General features: G+C 37.4%; 1 protein-coding gene across 1 annotated transcript in view; it reads left to right on the plus strand.

Moving 5' to 3' along the window:
- Nucleotides 1-12,286, plus strand: part of LOC139743492 (uncharacterized) — a 44,858-nt gene extending 32,572 nt beyond the window's left edge. The window contains exons 7-13 of the mRNA XM_071653973.1: nt 1,515-1,644; nt 3,015-3,166; nt 4,209-4,368; nt 8,654-8,802; nt 10,111-10,240; nt 10,930-11,139; nt 12,107-12,286. Coding sequence (XP_071510074.1) covers nt 1,515-1,644; nt 3,015-3,166; nt 4,209-4,368; nt 8,654-8,802; nt 10,111-10,240; nt 10,930-11,139; nt 12,107-12,286 — 1,111 coding nt within the window. The remainder of the gene's footprint in view (nt 1-1,514; nt 1,645-3,014; nt 3,167-4,208; nt 4,369-8,653; nt 8,803-10,110; nt 10,241-10,929; nt 11,140-12,106) is intronic.
- The last annotated feature ends 8,160 nt before the right edge of the window (nt 12,287-20,446 follow it).

Raw genomic sequence — 20,446 nt, forward strand, 5'->3', positions numbered from 1 at the left:
TCTGCAACTCTCTTTGCAATAACTCAAGAAAAACACGCCCTATCACCCCCATATTTTGCACATGTTTAGTTCATGTCTCGTACATTATTTCATAAAATAACAACTACTAGATCAGACAACATCTTGGGTATGTAAATTAGGGTCAAAGGTCATAAATGTTTCATCTTGTATCTTAGTGAATACCTGTCCTATCTTTCCCATATTTTCCACACGTATAGACGATGTCGCGAGAATCATTTCACAAAATAACCACTATTTCATCAGATGCAATCTTGGGAGTGCAAAGGTGGGTCAAAGGTCATATGTATTCATTGCTGTATATCTTCGTTATTCAGTGTATACAGAATTTGGTACCAAAGATGGCAGATATGACTCCCTTTTCTAAATGAGAATGCAAACATCACACGGCCAATGTCTCTAAACACAGATGAAACTTGTATGGTCATGCCTATTGCGATCAGGACTCGAATCATTGATAAAAAAAAAATCGGATCACCTTAATTTGTCAGTGATGACAAATTACAATCTCTAGTTTTTATAAGATGTGTTATATATCAATTTAAAGCAGAAAGATTAGGAAATTATGCCATGCAATTTTCAAATAATTGACCTCGTCCGACTTTAGGATCATTTTGTTGTAGCGGGTCACAGTAAGTGGGCGAAGTTGTGCCTATCAACATTTGGGTGCACATGCTCAAGGTCAAAAGTCAAGTGAATAGTATGTTAAAATTTCACCTGAAATGTCACATCTCGGAATTAGTTCAAAGTATCTTCATGGAACTCGGAACATTTGCATGTACTTACTGGCAGTGATTATCTTGAGAATTTTGGGGTCATAGGGTCAAGGTCAAGGTCAACTCATCAAAATTTTACTATTTCCCTCATATAAATGCAGTGCCTGCAGGATTTTTCTTTAATCTGAGTGTATACATGTATTACCCAATAGAGATTCGCTGCAAAAGGTTTTTGCCAAAAGGTCAAAGGTCAGTGGTCAAAAGTCAAGCTAACATGCTAAATTTTAGTTCTTCCTTCATTTCTCTGAGGTTGCCAAGGCATCATTATGACGCTTAGTATAATTCATTAATATTATATTATTTTATAAAATTGTTATATTATATTAAATTATGAAATTGTTATATCATATTATATTATAAATATATCTTATTTTATTATTATATATAGTCTATTATATTATATATAAATTGTGAGAAATGCATCATGGTGGAGGAAGAACAGTCACCATCTATAGCGACATTTCTAGTTTTTTAATTTTTTGGGTTTTTTTTTTGGGTAAAAAGAGATGATACTAACATCGGCGCTTTTTCCTCTGCTCTGCCTGACTTGTATTAACGCTAATCGACGATCCACATGTACATTTGAATATAGCATGCGAAGCAGGTTATTGTATAATTCATTCAATATTTGTCGATTTTGGTTTATATTGAGCAAAGTTTGTTTATTCTTTCTCGATTGTGCTTATCTTGTGTTGAAATTCTTGTTCGCATTTCTACCAGCAGTTTACTGGACGATTCACATGTATTCCAGCATCCAAATCCTGATGACGAAGTACAGGTGTTCCATAACGCCATCGCTTCTGCTGACCATTCCTGTGTATTTAGGATGCTCAGGGAAAATCCAGACATTGTAAGTCGGTTGCAGTCATTTATCCATTTATCCATTTTTACACAGTACAAAAATACTACTAAGTGTTTGTTATGGTTGTTATTACTATTCTAACATGCACCAACTGGTAATTTTCGCCTTATAAAATGGTTTTGTTCCTCTCTCTTCCCATATCTGCTTGTCGATACCCGATGATCTCCTGTCTATATACTGTATTAGAGTTACCAAACATTCATGTATCTATAATGTGAGCTGTCATGGCTGTGGGTCTGTGTGTGAGTCTGTGTGTGTGGATTAGTGAGTGGATTAGTGAGTTTATCCGACAACTTGTGAATGCAAATCAAAAGAGTAGGATTTGCTTTATTTCATCTTTTTAGGTACTGATTCGGTCAGCAATTTGTTCCTTTATTGTCCGTTGCTGTGGTGCTTCCAACAGCGACACTGTCAGATTTTGAGAAATGTATTATATATATATATATATATATATATATATATATATATATATATTTAATTGTTTTTCAATAGATGTGTCCTTTGCTCTCATATAGTTATCTGCTGTTGTTGGTTTTTTTATTTCTACCTATTTATGTCTATATTTTGATCAAGTCACCAATATTTCTAAATCAGTCCACTATCAATTGTGCAAAATTTGTTTTATTCGCAAGTATTTGGCTCGCTCTGCAACGGAAAAAAAAATCATTCGCTTATAAATTCACGCCTTGATTTCGGTAATGATCTGTTTTTCCAATTTACTTAACTCACAAATTGCCAAATTACAAAAGCTACAAAATCCCGCTGCACGCATCGTTTCTTTGTCAAGTAAACGCAGTCATATCACCCCTATCATAAAGAGTCTTCATTGATTGTCTGTACAGGAGCGTATTAGGTTTGTAAGAAACCTGTTCTGGTTTATCATGTTATTGAAGGAACAGCTCCTGATTACAATGTATGTTTGTTTCGTCAATACCAACCTAAACGAACTCTTCAATCCTTAACTTGTGGTCTCTTTCATATTTCGTTTTTTAGGAAATCTTAGGGGGAACGAGCTTTCGCTCACGCTGGACCAACACTCTAAAAATTCACTTACACGTGAGCTGAAAGACTCAAGCTCCATAACATCTCTTAGGAGTAATCTCAAATCCTATTTGTTTAGCAGTGCGTTTTGAAGACAGACTTTCACGTCCTCTTTTTCATCTTCTATTCTGGTGTATGTATTCTCAGTCTTTTTGCTTTGATGTAAAGCGCCATGAGCATTTAATCACAGTGGAGAATGGCGCTATAGAGATTGTATGTAAGTATGTGATATTGTTATTATTATTATTATTACTACTACTACTACTATACTACTACTACAACTACAACTATTATTTGTTCCATCCAACACCTTCAAGATTCGGGTCAAATATGAAGAACAGACGGCACTGTTTAGGGCCGTCGTGGAAAATGAGCCAAAAATTGTGAAAGCGCTAGTAAAGGCAAAGGCTGACGTCACACAACGGAGCGGAGTGCAACAACAGACTGTTTTGCATACGGCCACCAAACTGTAAGTGCACAGACCTTTTGAGAAACGGAAAGAGATGAGCACAAGTATTGTAAGTGGTTTTTTTTTTATGTAACTAGTAAAAATGTACAGATATCGAGTTACGCAGGTGATTCTAAGTACTACAGTGCACTCTTGTTATAACGAACACGGTTATAACGAAATTTCGTTATAACGAAGTAAACCTTCTGGTCCCAAAATTATCACCATTAAAGTCTATGGTGCAAAATTCGCTTATAACGAACACGGTTATAGCGAAATTTCTGTTATAACGAAGTCTCTTCCGAGCGCCACAGACAAAGAAAAACAAAAGAAATGTGCTCCGTTTTTACAACGAAATACGAATTGCTTTCGAAAATACGTAGCGGAACATGGATTTATAGCGTCTCTGCATGGGTGAACGCTTCACACCACTGTGTGTTTGCTTCCTTGTGTCACGCACAGTTTCTGAGGGGAGCTTGCGTTTGTTATTGTAATACAGTTATCCCATCACATTTCACATAGCTTTCCAGTGTATGATGAGTATTCAGCAAACAGAATATGATATATATATATATACGTGGTTTCCTTGTTTTCGTTATAGATTGTATTTTGTTCGGTTATAACAAAATTTCGTTATAACGAAAGAAAACTGCCGGTCCCGAGCATTTCGTTATAACGGGAGTGCATTGTAGTACAAAGCAAACAGCAGGGAAACATTTGACAATGGCTACCTTTATACTAAAAACAAACCTATCATAAAAAAGTAATAATTGTCGCATTCAAATCTAATACCAAATAAGAAGATATAGGGGTACAGTTTCATCAGGAACAGGGACATCACTTGCAACCACAAGCAACGTTGTGCGATCACACTGGTCCCGCTAAGGGGCTGATGAAGTTATGATGAACTGACATTCAAAATCTGATTTCAATACTTGTCGATGAACTATTACAATGTATCAAACCGTTAAATGATGCACATGTGGAAATTGTAATGAAGCTATAGCAGAATAAGTGCGGTGAAAAGAAAGCCATTTTTTTTTCTTTTACATAAATATTCCAGGAAATTCGAAGACATCATCACGTTTTTGATACCGGAGTGCACCTCAATACTCAATGAACAGGACATTAATGGCCGGACGCCACTCCATGTAGCAGTCATGGGAGGAAGTACTAACTGCGGGAAAATTCTGCTTGAGAACAGGAGTGATCCAAACATACAGGTTCCTAATCTTTGTATTTTATGTATATATATATATATATATATATATATATATATATGTAATACATATATGTATATATATATATATATATATATATATCTGTGCATCAGAAAACTAATAAAAAAACGCACCCCTCGATTTTATGGTAAGGACTTAGATTAGCTGAAATAGGTCAACCTAGTCAATGTTTAGGTCTGAATATTTTCTAAAAGAGCAATTCCTCTCCGTTGGTCTAAAGTTTGGGGTTATAAAACGGAATGGAATGTGTGGTTTTGTTTTTTTTGTTTTTTGGTGCAGATTTAGATATCCCATAGCATAATATTGCAATTAGCTATGTTTTAGAGGTTCCCTATTATTTCTGAGAAACCCTTTTCACACTCTACATTTTGAATTATTGAACTTACCATTGAAAGGGTGATGTCACTGTCATGAATAGACTATGCTACTATGATGTGCAAAATGTCAGATTAACGTAATGATTCTTTCATAGGGGTCGCTTTGAAGTTGTATATCCTATTTCTTTTTGTCCTATTCGTTGCAAAGCGAACAGGAAGGTGAGATTAAGCGCTTGAATAGACATTAAACGTCAAAGCCTCTTTCCTCAATAAATACTTTGCCGAAGTGTATTACGCGTACTTTCTTTCCCTGATTTACATAATGCATGCAACAATGCTTCACTAAACCAATATAAAGTCGCCAGATATGGTTTTTAGTTAGGGACAAATTCTGCTACTGTGAAGGAGCAGACTCTTAACTTTAAAATGATTATGCTCCTAACCAAATATATATGGACGTTCCTAACCAATATAAATAATGGACAGAAATTACACGCTCCGGGAAAGAGGCGTGAAGTTCAAGGCCTATTCAAGTGCTTTCAATTTTACCAAGCTGTGCGTTGTGCAGTGATTGGGGGGGGGGGGGGGAGGTGGGTGGATGTAAAATTCCTCAGCAATCACAGTGAAGGGATTATCAGATTTATCAGATTTTTTTATTTTTTAGCTCACCTGAGCTGGAGGTTGAAGTGAGCTATGTATGCGCCTTGAGCACATTAGTTATGTGGAATTGGCGCATTAAGTACCCTGTATCTGTATTATTATTATTATTATTATTATTATCATTATGTATAAATGTTTGTATGAAAAATGCCTCACTTTGTAATGACTACCGACAAATACATGTTATTCTTTGCTATTTATGTATCATTCCTAAAATGCATGTCGAATTTAAACTTTTTGTACATTCTGTTGAAAGAAGTGAAAATAAAACCTTTTGATTAAATTGAATATTGCGATCAGTCTTTGTCCGTCGTCCGTCGTTCGTGCGTCATTCGTCGTGCGTAAACTTTTTACATTTTCATCTTCTTCTTGATCTCAGGTTATTCAAACGGGCACCATGCCCCACCTATGGGGGGGGGGGGGGAGACCCAGGGGGCAAGGGGTCCAACATCCCCCCCCCCCCAAAAAAAAAGAGAAAAAATAAGGAATTTTAAAGTCTTCTTCTCTAGAACCAGAAATGATAGAACTTAAGTTAATACTATGAGTTTGTAAATTAATGATTGTAGTTTCAAGTTAGTTCATGGCGGAATCATGGTTGCTCCGCCTAGGGACACAGGGGAAGTGGGTGGGAGGGGTCCTAATGGGGGTGAAAATTGTGCACTTCACCTTCTTGAAAACCCAGTGATGAATTTTCACCAAACTTGTCTGGTAACATCCCTAGGGGGATAGGATTTTCAATCCCTCCAAAATTAAGAAATCTTTAAAAACCTTCTTCTCTAGAACCAGAAATGATAGAACTGATTTAATACTATGAGGTAGTTCAATGGTGACAGCAGAATCAGGGTGCTTCCCCATGGGACCCAGTGGAGGTGGGGGTGGGATGGGTCCAAATGGGGACTGATATTGTTCATGTTCATCTTCTTCTCTAAAACTCCTTAATGAATTATCACCAAAATTGGCCGGTAGCATGCCTTAGGGTTGGGATCTCATTTTTTTTTCCCAACAAACTGCATTGTCCCCCTGTCAGTGTAGGCCTACAGTGTAGGCATATCGACTGTTATTTTTACCAGTGTGATGGAATATGTGAATTATGGACATCATGCCCCCAGCTGTCAAAGCTGCCCCCCCCCCCAAGTTTCTGATGTTCTCGGGTAAGAGTCTGCAAGAATGCATGGAAGATAAACTTGCGATACCTGTGATTTTGTTTGACTCGCTAGGCACATTCTATTCATTAATAATGCTGACTTTGTAGGCGGTTTTATTATCTTTCCAAAATTATTAGAGTTAAAAATGAAGAGTTTCAGAAGAGTTTTAAGATTGATAAGAAATGACGAGGGGCTCCTAAGGCAAACCTCACTACAGAAAATTCCAGAAAAAATGAAAAACTAAAAAAATCCCCATTTACTTTATGAACTTAACTTTCAGAACTACACAGAACTCCTCTTTCAGAAAATCTTGAAACCTCAAGATTGACGTTTTTGTCCCTTTTCACCTGTTTTGTTTTCTTGCGTAAAATCGAGGAGTGCGACTTTTGTGCGGTTTTGTGATGCACAGTCACATGCCTTTCTTCAGACCGTTAAAAGTCACGAAGGTTGTTAGGAACAAAAAAAAATATTGTGGTAAGGTAAGAGCTTGTTCGCGAAGTCTGCAGATGTCCTTACAAACGAAATAACTAAAGAGCACAACGAGTATTGCTTTAGGTCTGGTTATAGTGTTCAACTTGACATATTCTCAATCAATACATGACATCAATGTTTTGATTCACATTTTCGTCAAAAGTCTTGAAATCTTTCATCTATCGTTCCTTGTTCAATGTTCAAAACTTCTGACTGACAAATAAAAAGCTCAACAGTTTGTTTAAATGCAAACTTCTTTGTAAAATACACATACACTGTATGTTACCATAATCAATTCACAATTGTCATTAATTCCGAGAACCGCTGCTCTTGTTTGTCAATATTTTCTACCATGAACAGTGGGATACATTGTTATGTTTTGTCAATTCAAGAGACTTCAGTTTTGTTTTTAATAAGCATAGTAATGTATCTGTGAAGTGACACTGTATGAAGAAAATGATTTTACACTGAAAATGCCGTCATGACATCAATTTGCTGAAGCAATGATTCGTCGGTTTCAGTTCGTTATTCAGAGTGTTCGTTACTCCGAAAAATTGTTTTTTATGAAGGTTAGTCAATCCGAAAATTAAATAAGGTTTGTGTGATATTCCCAAACCCATGTTGTGTTGATTCTAAAATGAAATGAACTTCAATAAGCAAAAAAAAAGAAAGAAAATAAAATACGGAATTGCAGTTAAAGAAAAAAATACAGGATAATATTATGCAACGAAAGTGCTATACACAAATTCACACACGCGGACACACAAACGCACGATATACATAGTAATTGAGTAAAATACATACGAATGGAATAGAATGCAGTCGTGAGTAATGAAATGAAAACACAACAGTTTTCTCCCCCGTACGCCACCTTTTTTTCCTTTCTATATCATCGTCAGCATGAACCATTCTTCGCCACAGATTATTCAATTTTCGGAATAGCGAACCTTATTTCATTTTCGTCTCAACGAACATTCGCAATAACGACCCTTGTTTTATTTTCAGATTAACATTTTTGCGGAATAACGCCACTGTATTTGGAATTAATCAACCTTATTTCATGTTTGCAAGAACAAGCCTCTAGGTGTATGGAATTGGCGTGTATCGGAATAACGAACATTAGTTTCGGATTACCAAACCCCCGGAATAACGAACATCAACCAATTATTCATCGAATAGGGAGAGAAAATAAATTGTCCCTATGAACCCGCATAGGTAAGGGTAGGTATCTATGTTTTGAATACATGAATATCGTTTAATCTTCGGGGCTGTCATAGGTCGTATTATCATAGGTCTCATTTAGATTTGCTACCCTCAATACATTGTACACACACTTCCGTTCCCACTCGTGTTCGACATAAAAAAAAAAGTAAATACTATATTCATGTGACCGTGTATACTGTTGCGGGGACGTTCAAAATCCATCGCTATAGTGCTCAAGAGACGAGTGTATGTAGCAGCCGTACTAGGGCTTATAAGATATCCGAAAAATGACATGAGTTGTGTAATTCTCAACAAGTGGAAGAGGTAGGAAATCACCGACAGCCTCAAAAATATGAATCCAGCATAATAAAAGAAAGAGAATACATACAATTCTGAAGAAAGGTATAAAAGCAAATGATAGTTCGAGTGGTAGGGTGATATTATTCATTGAGTAAACTGGTACTCACCCAGAACAACTTCGGAGACACCCCGCTGCAAGCCGGAATAGAGTGTGGGAAAGACGTCGATTTCCTCATCGGAGCCCCTAATCTTGACGTCACCTCGCGAAGTATGTCAGGGTTCAACGCTATCCATCTGGCCGTCCGGGAAAATCGCTTAAGGTATTTTTTATGGTAATAGTAACTATATGTTAATCTAAGTTATTACGTGATAACCTCCGTTTTGTGTATACGAATTATTTATTTCTTTATCACGTGATCGGTGTATTTTTCCATGTTTCTTTATGCGCAGATCTTGCGTATTGATTAAAGAATCTCAAAAAGTTAAATCTCTCTTTTAATTTTTGTAACTGAAAGCTACGTCACTTACTTCTAGGTGTGCAGAAATGAATACTAAATTCAAACACAATTATTAGCTAATTGCTTTCTTAACTAAAAGACGGCATACTAGTTTTCTGCCTTTGCCCAAACTAATACATAGATGTGTGTGTGTGTGTGTGACCCTGCATCACAAAACCAACATAGTGTCGCCAGACATGGATTTTTAGTTAAAAGCAGATTCTGAAAGAGCAGACTCTAAGCTTTAAAATGATGTACATGTATAACTCAATTCAAATTGAATCTCCTAACCCATTATTGCTGGAAAGAAAGCACACACTTTGGAAAAGTGTGAACTGAGAAAAGAGGCTTTGAAGTACATGGTCTATTCAAGCGCGTGATCTTTACCAAGCCGTGCTAGCTGTGCGATGAAAGGGACAAAAAAAAAAACCAGGATGTAAACCACCGGAGCAACAACAATGAAGGGAATGTCAGATTGAGCTGAAATTGTTCTTGTTCTGTTAACACATTCTGTCCATGATTGATGTCAACTTTCAAAGACGTAGCATTATCGTTTAAAAAGTTATTAGACTTGAAAATGGAGTGTGCAAAGGATTTCAAGAAATGATAAGTTGCCTCTAAGACATATACATGTACCTGATCATTCTACTCTCTCCCCCTCCCTCCCCCAAAAAAATAAATTTCAGGAAAAAAACTGCTGAAAACACAATTTCCCATTCATGTTGTGATCCCAAACTAAAGAGTAATGTAGAAGGATAGCTCTTTCAGAAAATATGGAAAACTCAAGATTGAGTCGGTTTACCCATTTCACTCTTTTTTCTTTGAGTTCTCACGTAAAATCAAGGGGTGCGACTTTTTGTTGGTATTGTAAAGTACGGTCACATATAATTATGATATGCTTCAGCGTACCTACAATTTTAGAAGGGATACCTACATGTATGTAAATGTGTCTGCATATGTCATACATGGAAGGAATTCATTCAACTTTATCATTGATTATTGCAATGTGAGCCGGCGAACTGAAAAGAGAGAGAGAGAGAGAGATTGCATACTTCCCCTGTCAACCCTCCCAATCTTTGAAATGTTATTTTTTTAATTATCATTATTAATTGTTCTCACATTAAAAAACAGAACGGCAAGACTGCTTTTAGACCGCTTTCCAAGTTTGATATCCACGCGTTCCCGACATCACCTTCAGACCCCACTCCATTTAGCGTCTACAAAAAACCTCGACCAGATGCTTGATGTGCTGCTGAACCGTGTAAGTTTCTCGTAGGCCTGATTTATCAATCATCTACCTCCTTGGTAGGGCATGTTTGTAGGCCAGTGTAGTAAAAAAAAAAAAGTGCTGCCAATCAAGGGGAATACAGAAATACACCTCATAGACAGAAATATACTGCTACTGTCATATACAGAATCAATCCCCTGGCCTCTCCAGAAGGAATATCTATGATGCGCGTAGCTGTGGTTATGTCTGTCTCTTCTTTATCCAACAGTAGAAAATGTTTTATTAACTGACGTCAAAGCAAAGTGGATTCGACATATTGAAACACATATTTAGTGGAGAAGATAAGGTAGGAGATTGTCACTAGAAATAGATTTTTAATAGATCATGCACATTGCGTATTGTATAGAAATATTTCAAAAATCCAAACGCACGATCATACACGTGGCAGTCATAATCAACATAATTAGTTTTCCGTTTCTAAGACCGTGTTACACTTTTTGTATGTAATGCCAAAGGATATTATTCCATGGAATGATGCGTGACATAGAAAGTTCCATTTGAATTAGCTCATTACTTAATTTTTAATGCGTAATTCTTAGTTAAGACCAAGAAAATGAATGCCAAGGCATGATAAAACGAACTATGACTTGTCGTGTACACAAATAATGTACGAATGCATTTGGAAAGAAACTTCATTATTAGTATGCACGCTATCTTTGCAGCCAGGAGTGGATGTCAACGCCTTAAATTCGGTGATAGAAACCCCTCTCCACTGCGCAGCTGAAGCAGGAGCCACAGAGTGCGTCGAACTTCTGCTCTCTCACGGAGCTGACATCGATGCTAAGACTGGTAACGGCGAAACACCTTTGCACATGGCGGCTAAAATGGACCCAAATGAGGTGTCGGTGAGCTGTACCCATACGTTGACTGAGGTATATTACAGGTTCTCTCTTTGAAGGAAATTTGTGAACCATTGATTGGCTTCCTTGATGGCACTGTTACACATGCAGTTGCGACCAATATTGCCATTTCTTGAAACATGTGAATTTGATGTCCCTTCTTTTTAATATATCAAGTCTTAATGAAACTTACATCAAGTGCGTCTGTTTCATATTACACTGTACTCTATTACCCAAGACCATAATTATGAATATGCGGAGGCAATCGCGCATGACATGCAAATCAGGTCAGAGACCGTTTTTCTAACAGCTGCAATTCACTTTTGGAATATAACACTGAGAGTCTGAATTGAGAAATCGAATTCTAAGATGTGTCGACGATTTCAACGGTTATGAAATAAATATGTAAAATGGGGAACCTTGGAGGAAATCTGAATACAAGGGCACGTAGCTCTCCCGCACGACCGAGCGGGGGAGGGTGTGTGTGGGGGGGGGGGGGGGGGGGGGGGGGGGTATACCTCCAGACATTTTTTTTTTTTTTTTTAAACAGAGTATAAAAGTAGCGTTTATAGAGCATTTGAAAAAGAAAATGAAATCTGTTCATTTGCATTTTCACACATATCAACTTCTTTTGTATCTTATTCAAAACAATCATCTTATGCACCGCCGGCGTCACCGTTTTCAAAAGTTTTTTTTTGTTTTGTTTTGTTTTTTGTGTTTTTTTTTTTGGGGGGGGGACTTCCGGGTTTCATTAGCTAACAAGCCAAAAACTATATAAATAAATAAATAAATGAAAACCTTCAGCGTAACTTCTGCGTGCCTTCGGGGTTTCTTCAGCCAGCTGACAAGCAAAAAAAAAAAAAAGGAAAAAAATGGTCTTCAGCTCATCTTTCTCTTCCATGCGCCATGTTATTAATACCATTTTGTTGTTTGTATTTGAAAGTGATTTTAGACCAGCAGCAAAAATAACAGGTTACTTCGGATTTCTTCTTTCCTACAGTTGATCAACACATATGACAAGCGAGGAGTAGAGTCGGAGTTTGACGCCTTTCTCGTACTTCTAGTGAAAAAAGGTGGCAAAGTTGACGTAGAGGACGTTTACGGAAAAACTCCTCTTGACTACGTTAAGAAGGAAGAATTAGAAAATATCTTGCAGGAACTCCAAATTGAACAGTGCTGATTTTGTCATCATTTTGTTTTCTTTTGTAATGAACGTTGTCACTTCCTAACATTTTTATGATCAAGACACGCAACAGGTCTTGTATTGTAGCACTGAATCTTTCACTGCATGTAGCATCTAAGAATTATATCAATGACGTACGGCAAGTTCAGATCATAAGGAAGTATTTCTGTGTGTGTGTGTGTGTGTGTGTGTGTGTGTGTGTGTGTGGTTGTGTTGTTGTTTTTGTTTTTGTTTTTGGTTGTGTTTTAAGCTTTATGGAGCCAGTGTTTTTTTTGTTTTTTTTAATCGTGTCGTTCAATTTCAATTGCGATTTGCTGACAAAAAGTACGTGAAGGTAACAACATCGTTGCAGCATATGTGTAAGTTACATAAATATACATTATCTTGAATATGATTTTTATTATGACTGTGTGTGCATGACGATAGCCTTAGATACACACAACAGAAGTGTACGCAGACACTGACATTTCAATATCATAGACATGAAGCATTTACCACATTCACATTAATAAGTTAACACACTAGTAAAGTGTGTGAATATTCAATCAAGAAGTGTCAGCAACGTCTTGACATTTTTAATTATTGTACGAGGTGTTTTTTTTTCTTATTTTTCTTTGTAAGTATAATGACATATCAGATCAAGATTTACCAAGCTGGAAATAGTAAATTATGATAACAGCCAGAATACACAGTATGACATTGTATGGGACTGGCGTTGTATTATAGTCCCATGATACGATTAGATTGTGCCTTTGTATGTGTTTTCAATGTGTTCAATGTACATGATATTTTTACAGGGATGAATATCAACGCGATTTACTTATGGGGCCTACATGTAATTTAAACGCTTAAGCCATTTACTGTTCAGACATTATTGCATTCACCCTATCGTGGGTTAGAGACCTGTGTTATGAAATATTTCCCTCTGATGTTGAGATATACCCAAAAGAAGAAAAATATACATGTAGTTCACATCGAATTCATGACGAAAGAGGTTTTTTGTTTTGTTTTGTTTTGTTTTCGTCTTGTTTCTTGGGGTGGTAGCTATTGTTCATTGAGGCAACGTTGTCGTTTAGTCCTACGGAAAATAGAGCTGCGCAAAGAAAAACAAACCAGCAATAGATAAAGTGTACATTGTATATGCATGTATCGAACTTTTGTTGGAAATAAGATAATAGTCAGAAATCCGTGCTTATGACTCTGACACAAGTAGGAGTTCTTTACAATCTAATACTAAAAAGTTTGACAAAGAAAGGAAAGTCCAGTTCTCGGGTGTAGTCATGACAGTTAAGTATGAATTTCTGAAGTAGAGAAGTGTTCATTTGTGATTTACCTTACACATTTTGTCCGGGAATGGATCAAGAATTGTATTTTTCACACAATTTGTATTTATTATTTCATAGCTACTATTACGTCGTCTGTTTCGATTAGTTTCCTCATACCTGGTCGTCTATTGTATCTTTCTCACGGGCTCACCTATTTCTAGTTTCAATATTGTGTCATTTACGTTATTTGCAGGTAATCCGGTTTCCTGTATCGTGAAGTGTTCATTATTGTCATTGTTATCAATACGTAAGCTGATGATATGTATTCTATTCGAAAGAAAACGATTACAATCAACGACTTGAGTAAAGATGTTGTAAAATGTTAATCAAGACAAGAGCTTAGGATTGATTTGAATTTCTTATGTTAGTTAGCCTATTTTTGATTTGATTTGATTTATTGGTTTCTGCGTTACCATTGTACATGTAAACATTGCATGAAATTTGAATGCAAGCAAATCGTATGCAAAAGCAGATGTTACAGCATTCTGCGCGCAAAGGGGAGGAACACGATGCTCACCATGCATACGGGAAGAGTGCGATATACGATGGCTATTGCTTTGTTTGCGTTGTTCTGTTTTGTACATAGAGATAGGCCTATATTTTATGACGTTTGTAATCAATACGACTTGTTAATGTTTGTTACATGAAGCCACCTATCTGTATCTATACAGTTCGAAATGGTTTAGTGAGGTGAGGCAGATTCAAGTCCATAAAGGCTTATACGGTTACGCATTCAACTGTAGCCTCGCAGTTCTCCACCATTATGATTTGAACGAAATCGCTATTCTGTCGCACGGCGTGAAACGTAGATTTTGCATAGCCAGAATCCTCAACAAATGCCTATTCAGAGGCACACTTTGCTATAATGAAAGCGAGTGGCCGGTAGGCCGGCAAAAGGGAAAAATAACTTAATAATGATACAAACGAAATGGTCTAGGAGTGTTTATTTCATGATTCAAGAAGACAGCTGTACAGCTAAACATCACCAGCTTTTCTTTTTTTTTCTTTTTTTTTTTAATAGGACATATTCAGACTGAGTGGAAAAAAAAACTAAAAGCTTGAAGCACAATAGTAGCATTGCTCAAGCAAATTCTAGCTCACTGAGCGTAAGAAAAGAGGTTAAGGGGTCTAGCTCTGTGGTGCTCCATTAGCTACTTTTTATGATAATACATGTATATGTTTGATTATACCCATAAGGAGATACCTTGACGGCAAGTTGCTTGAGTAGCAAATGTGATGTAAGCCTATATAGCTATACTAGAGCAGTCTGTACGAGAAAATGGTCAAATTTTGTATATTACCTTAAAATAGTTTCAATTATTCCTCTGATTATGTTATGTTTGTATCCCTCAAACGTACCATAAACCTTTATTCATCCATCAACGGATATTATAGTCTATGCAATGTATGTAAACTCTCATGTGTACTGCGTGTTGCGCTTGGGGTTGCGTTTAGGTCCATGCATGGTACGCCACAGATTTTTCCTCGAGTACGCCCTTGACCACAACGCGAGGCGCTCCTGCACCTTTTGTTCAACGAGGACCGATTTCTTCCATGTACGATTTGTTTCATCATTATCTTGAGCATGTTCTTTCTTGTAAAATGTTTCTTAAAAAGTTGCAGGTCCCAACAACAATAATTGAAATAACAAATATATTGACATGACGTGACATGACATGATATGATGTGTATGACGTCACATAGTTGTTTATGCAGTAGTTTATCCTTAACTTTTTCGTTGCCCTTGTCACGTTTTATTTCTCTTATCAGTGAAGTTTTAACAGCTTTCAAGTATTAGATATTTTGTTTCATACCTATACTTTGATGTAGAGTAGTACTTTATGGTATTCTTTTTGTTAGTTTATTGCAACGAGAGGTTAACTGCAGAAAAATATATCAAACTGCTTAAAAATATATCAAAGTCCAGCTGGGCCACAATCTTTCTGTGTTTGTTTTTGTTTTGTTTTGTTTTGTTTTGTTTTGTTTGTTTGTTTGTTTTTTGCGGCCCGATTATAGATTTCTAGAGGGCAGTGGCTACCGGCCAAACCTATTCAAAGTCCAGCCTTGCATTATACTGCGTAAATATTATACAAATGTAGGCTATATACACCCTGTTTTACACTCAGAAAAAAAAGGAAGTGAATACTTTTTCAAGTTATTATTTTTCATGGACTATTTGGCTAAAAGTTAATGTATCATATATCAAAGGAAAGGTAATTTAATTGGCTGTCAGCCTGGTAGTTCAATGAAAAGGTAAACTTTACGCATGAGTGAACATCTTTGTTTTTCTCTTCAAAAGCACAAAAGTAAAAATTGCAAAAATGAACAAAATGGCATTCATGTCTAAGTGTTCTCCATTTAACAATAAGAACAGAAGACAAATTCAACACAATAAAAACATGACTTATTATTTTGTATTTTGTTTCATACCTATACTTTGATGTAGAGTAGTACTTTATGGTATTCTTTTTGTTAGTTTATTGCAACGAGAGGTTAACTGCAGAAAAATATATCAAACTGCTTAAAAATATATCAAAGTCCAGCTGGGCCACAATCTTTCTGTGTTTGTTTTTGTTTTGTTTTGTTTTGTTTTGTTTTGTTTGTTTGTTTGTTTTTTGCGGCCCGATTATAGATTTCTAGAGGGCAGTGGCTACCGGCCAAACCTATTCAAAGTCCAGCCTTGCATTATACTGCGTAAATATTATACAAATGTAGGCTATATACACCCTGTTTTACACTCAGAAAAAAAAGGAAGTGAATACTTTTTCAAGTTATTATTTTTCATGGACTATTTGGCTAAAAGTTAATGTATCATATATCAAAGGAAAGGTAATTTAATTGGCTGTCAGACTGGTAGTTCAATGAAAAGGTAAACTTTACGCATGAGTGAACATCTTTGTTTTTCTCTTCAAAAGCACAAAAGTAAAAATTGCAAAAATGAACAAAATTGAAATAACAAATATATTGACATGACGTGACATGACATGATATGACGTGTATGACGTCACATAGTTGTTTATGCAGTAGTTTATCCTTAACTTTTTCGTTGCCCTTGTCACGTTTTATTTCTCTTATCAGTGAAGTTTTAACAGCTTTCAAGTATTAGATATTTTGTTTCATACCTATACTTTGATGTAGAGTAGTACTTTACACTGTTAGAACGCTGTGTAAAATTTCGTTGTTTAAAATATTGTTGTTTAAAATTCTAAACAATGTTGTTTAAATACAGAAAATTGGAGCTTGAATGCCTTAAACAGCGGTTGTTTAAAAACAATTCGGAATGATTGTCCAAACAATTAAACATTGTTGTTTAGAAATTGATGGGCAAGAGTCATATGACAGTCATGAACCAATCAGCGGGCCTGCATGTATCCTTCGTCGCATCAATCGATCGCCGCCCGGGCGGCGCGGCCACCGTGTACCGCGCCTCACACACACTCCTAACACGTACACGTACATCACACGTTTATGCGCGGCTATTCGATCATCATGATGGACGGCGGTGACGATGACTGCAATGCAGCTATATGGAGTCACGAACATTCTCAGCAAATGGGGTCTAGCTATAGAAGAACTTTGCCAGTCATTCCAAGGTACATGTATTTATTTATTTAACTGATTGTTACATCGCTTCATGCCCATCTAGATCTGTAATTTGCATGATATATGAAGCTAGTCACGGCTAACGCTTTGGGTTCTTGGCCGGGCTGCGCTACGCCTCGCCTTCATCATGCATGTAACGTTAGATCTAACAAACTGTAACCTAGCTAATGTTAACGTTAACGTCAAGTTAGGTCGTCTGTACCGGTACGTACATAATGTTTTTCAACCAATTCGTGCTTGTATAAACACTTGCATAATTCAATCCTTACATACATTTTCAAAACTTCACATAAAATACGAATTTCTTTTACAAAAACTAATCATCTAAATCAGCGTACGGAATATTCCCATTGTTGACACAGTAGTCAGTACAGTAGCCTATTCGTTGTAGTTCTATCTGAACAGTAACAACTGGCACCGCGTACCGTATCACATCATCAGAGACTCCAACTCTCCCGTTTTCGACGGGAGATCTCCCGCCGAAAACCCATTTTTGCAAAATCTCCCGTTCTCCCGTTTGTGAGATTTAATTTCTCCCGCCCTGGCTCTTTGTCTCCCGTTGGAAAGGATTTCTTTCATATTTCTATCGTATGTTGAAAAAATAAGCCTTAGATAGCACCAGAGAGCATCTAGAACCCTGGGAATTTCGCGCTTCGCACACATCAACTTTGAGTCTCCCGTTTGCTAGGGGTTTCAGGCGGGAGAATCTCCAGATGAGAAGGTACTTTGGGTTGGAGTCTCTGCATCATGCAAAATTATAGGCGCAGTGTCCAAGTTCGATGATGTAGAAATCTAACAAGTTGTTAGGCATAGGGTATAACGTGACAGTTAGGGCCTAGCTAGGCAATGCTAGCCTAGGGCCTAGTCAAGGGCTAGGGCCTATATTTTAGACTGCTGTGCTAGTGCTAAGTTCAATTACACAATGACCTGTCTCGATCACTTCCTACCTCATAATTTAGAACTTATGGTCGGCTGTATGATAGCCCTACTACATCGACCACCCTCTTGTATAACCTTGAAACCGACCGTGTATCAATTGGCGCACTGAACGCTTAGTACGCACTTCACTGCACGCAAAGCACATAAAAATGGATTGGCTTTGACTGTTGATGAGGATGGTGTGGGAAAACGCGAAAATTCACCGTTCATTAACAAAGTTAATGGTTTTAATCAAGGACAAAATTTCGAATGAATATTTTCACCGAATCGTAATGTAATGTCTATGGAAGTTTCTAAAAAGCTTCTTACAACACGGTGTTCAATACAACTTGGTTTGCGTGCATTGTCAATGCAAAAACAGCGGTCGATCTCAATAAGGAGCGTTACCGCGGGGAGCTGAAACGAGGCCACGCAAGTTCGACGGCGATATTTTTGCACTGAAACTTCGAATCGAAAAGGGAACAAAGGCATTTGATAGCCTAGCTCTGGATTTCTCGATCACGTAGGTCAAGATTTTTGCATGAATTTCAGTGTTAAATATTCTTATCAAGCAAATAAACATTAGGCGGTCGATGAGTAGTAGGTCCAACCGTACAACCAAAATCTACTGTAAACATAATGAACCCCCTAAAATCCAATACTAAAGTGCAAGTTAAGTTCTGCTACTTTTGCTGCATGGAGCAATTCATTCTTTACTGAGCATCATTGCCGTCAATGATGCTCGATGAATTAAGGTCTACGTAAGCTTCCAGTAGAAAAAAAGGCCTAGAACCCCTATAGAAAATGAAAATGAAGACAGAAAACAGAATGTGGTGTTTTTAACGCACAATATAGTCTATGCACCACACGTAAAGTTAATGCCTGTAGTAGTAATATACCACCTTTAATAGTAAAGTTCTATTTGTTTAGTGTAGGTAGGTGGATTGGAACCAATTTTTGGCACTTTTCTCACTTTCGAATAAGTTTCTATGCAAAGATTAGGAGCTTTCTTCTCAGTCTGTCAAGATTTCCATGCCAAATGAAGCAAATTGTGCAAATTCACACAAACTTTTTGCAGAAGCTAATGATCATGAATGCATAATTCACTCCATCATTTATGTTTTTGTTATCAACTTGAGTATTATATTTTTTTTTCCATTTGGTTTATAGCATTCTTTCTGGGCCACCCTTAATATGATTACAAATGCAATCTTGTTCCCTAATTTGTACAGATCAAGCAAGACTTCAGCCAGGAGATCATGGCTGAAGACAGGATGTTTGCAGCAACGGCGTAGCCAGGATTTCATCTTAGGGGGGGCGGTTAGTCTGCGAGGGAGCGAAGCGACCGAGCCCGAGCGAGCGGAGCGAGCGAGGGGGGGAGGGTGTGGGAGGGGGGTGTCCCCCCTCCCACGGTAAGAACTTTTTGCATTTTGATGTTGTAAATGGTGCAATTTGATGCATGTTTTTGCGCGTTTTATCGACGTGAAACAGTCCCACTTGTTTAAGGTAGCAGTTTATTTTGATGTCGATTATTATTGAACAATTTGCCTGTAAAATGGTACGATTTAAATACACTTCTTGTATCAATTCTTTTCACTGAATCATGAACGCTACTGAACCCGAGCGAGCGGAGCGAGCGAGGGGGAGGGGAGGGTGTGGGAGGGGGGTGTCCCCCCTCCCACGGTGAGAACTTTTTGCATTTTGATGTTGCAAATGGTGCAATTTGATGCATGTTTTTGCGCGTTTTATCGACGTGAAACAGTCCCACTTGTTTAAGGTAGCAGTATATTTTAGTGTAGATTATTATTGAACAATTTGCCTATAAAATGGTATCATTCAAATACACTCTAGTATCAATTCTTTTCACTGAATATCATGAACGCGACTGAACCCGAGCGACCGGAGCGAGCGAGGGGGAGGGGAGGGTGTGGAGGGGGGTGTCCCCCCTCCCACGGTAAGAACTTTTTGCATTTTGATGTTGCAAATGGTGCATTTTGATGCATGTTTTTGCGTGTTTTAACGAGTTGAAACAGTCCCACTTGTTTAAGGTTGCAGTATACTTTACTGTAGATTATCATTGAACAATTTGCCTATAATATGGTATGATTTAAATACACTTCTTGTATTAATTCTTTTTCACTGAATATCATGAACGCGACTGAACCCGAGCGAACGGAGCGAGCGAAGGGGGAGGGGAGGGGGTGTCCCCCCCTCCCACGGTAAGAACTTTTTGCATTTTGATGTTGCAAATGGTGCATTTTGATGCATGTTTTTGCGTGTTTTAACGAGTTGAAACAGTCCCACTTGTTTA

The sequence above is a fragment of the Diadema antillarum genome, unplaced genomic scaffold (genome assembly GCF_040938485.1).
Source record: "Diadema antillarum isolate AM-2024a unplaced genomic scaffold, OU_Dant_1.0 seq00001088_RagTag, whole genome shotgun sequence".
Classification (NCBI taxonomy): Eukaryota; Metazoa; Echinodermata; class Echinoidea; order Diadematoida; family Diadematidae; genus Diadema; species Diadema antillarum.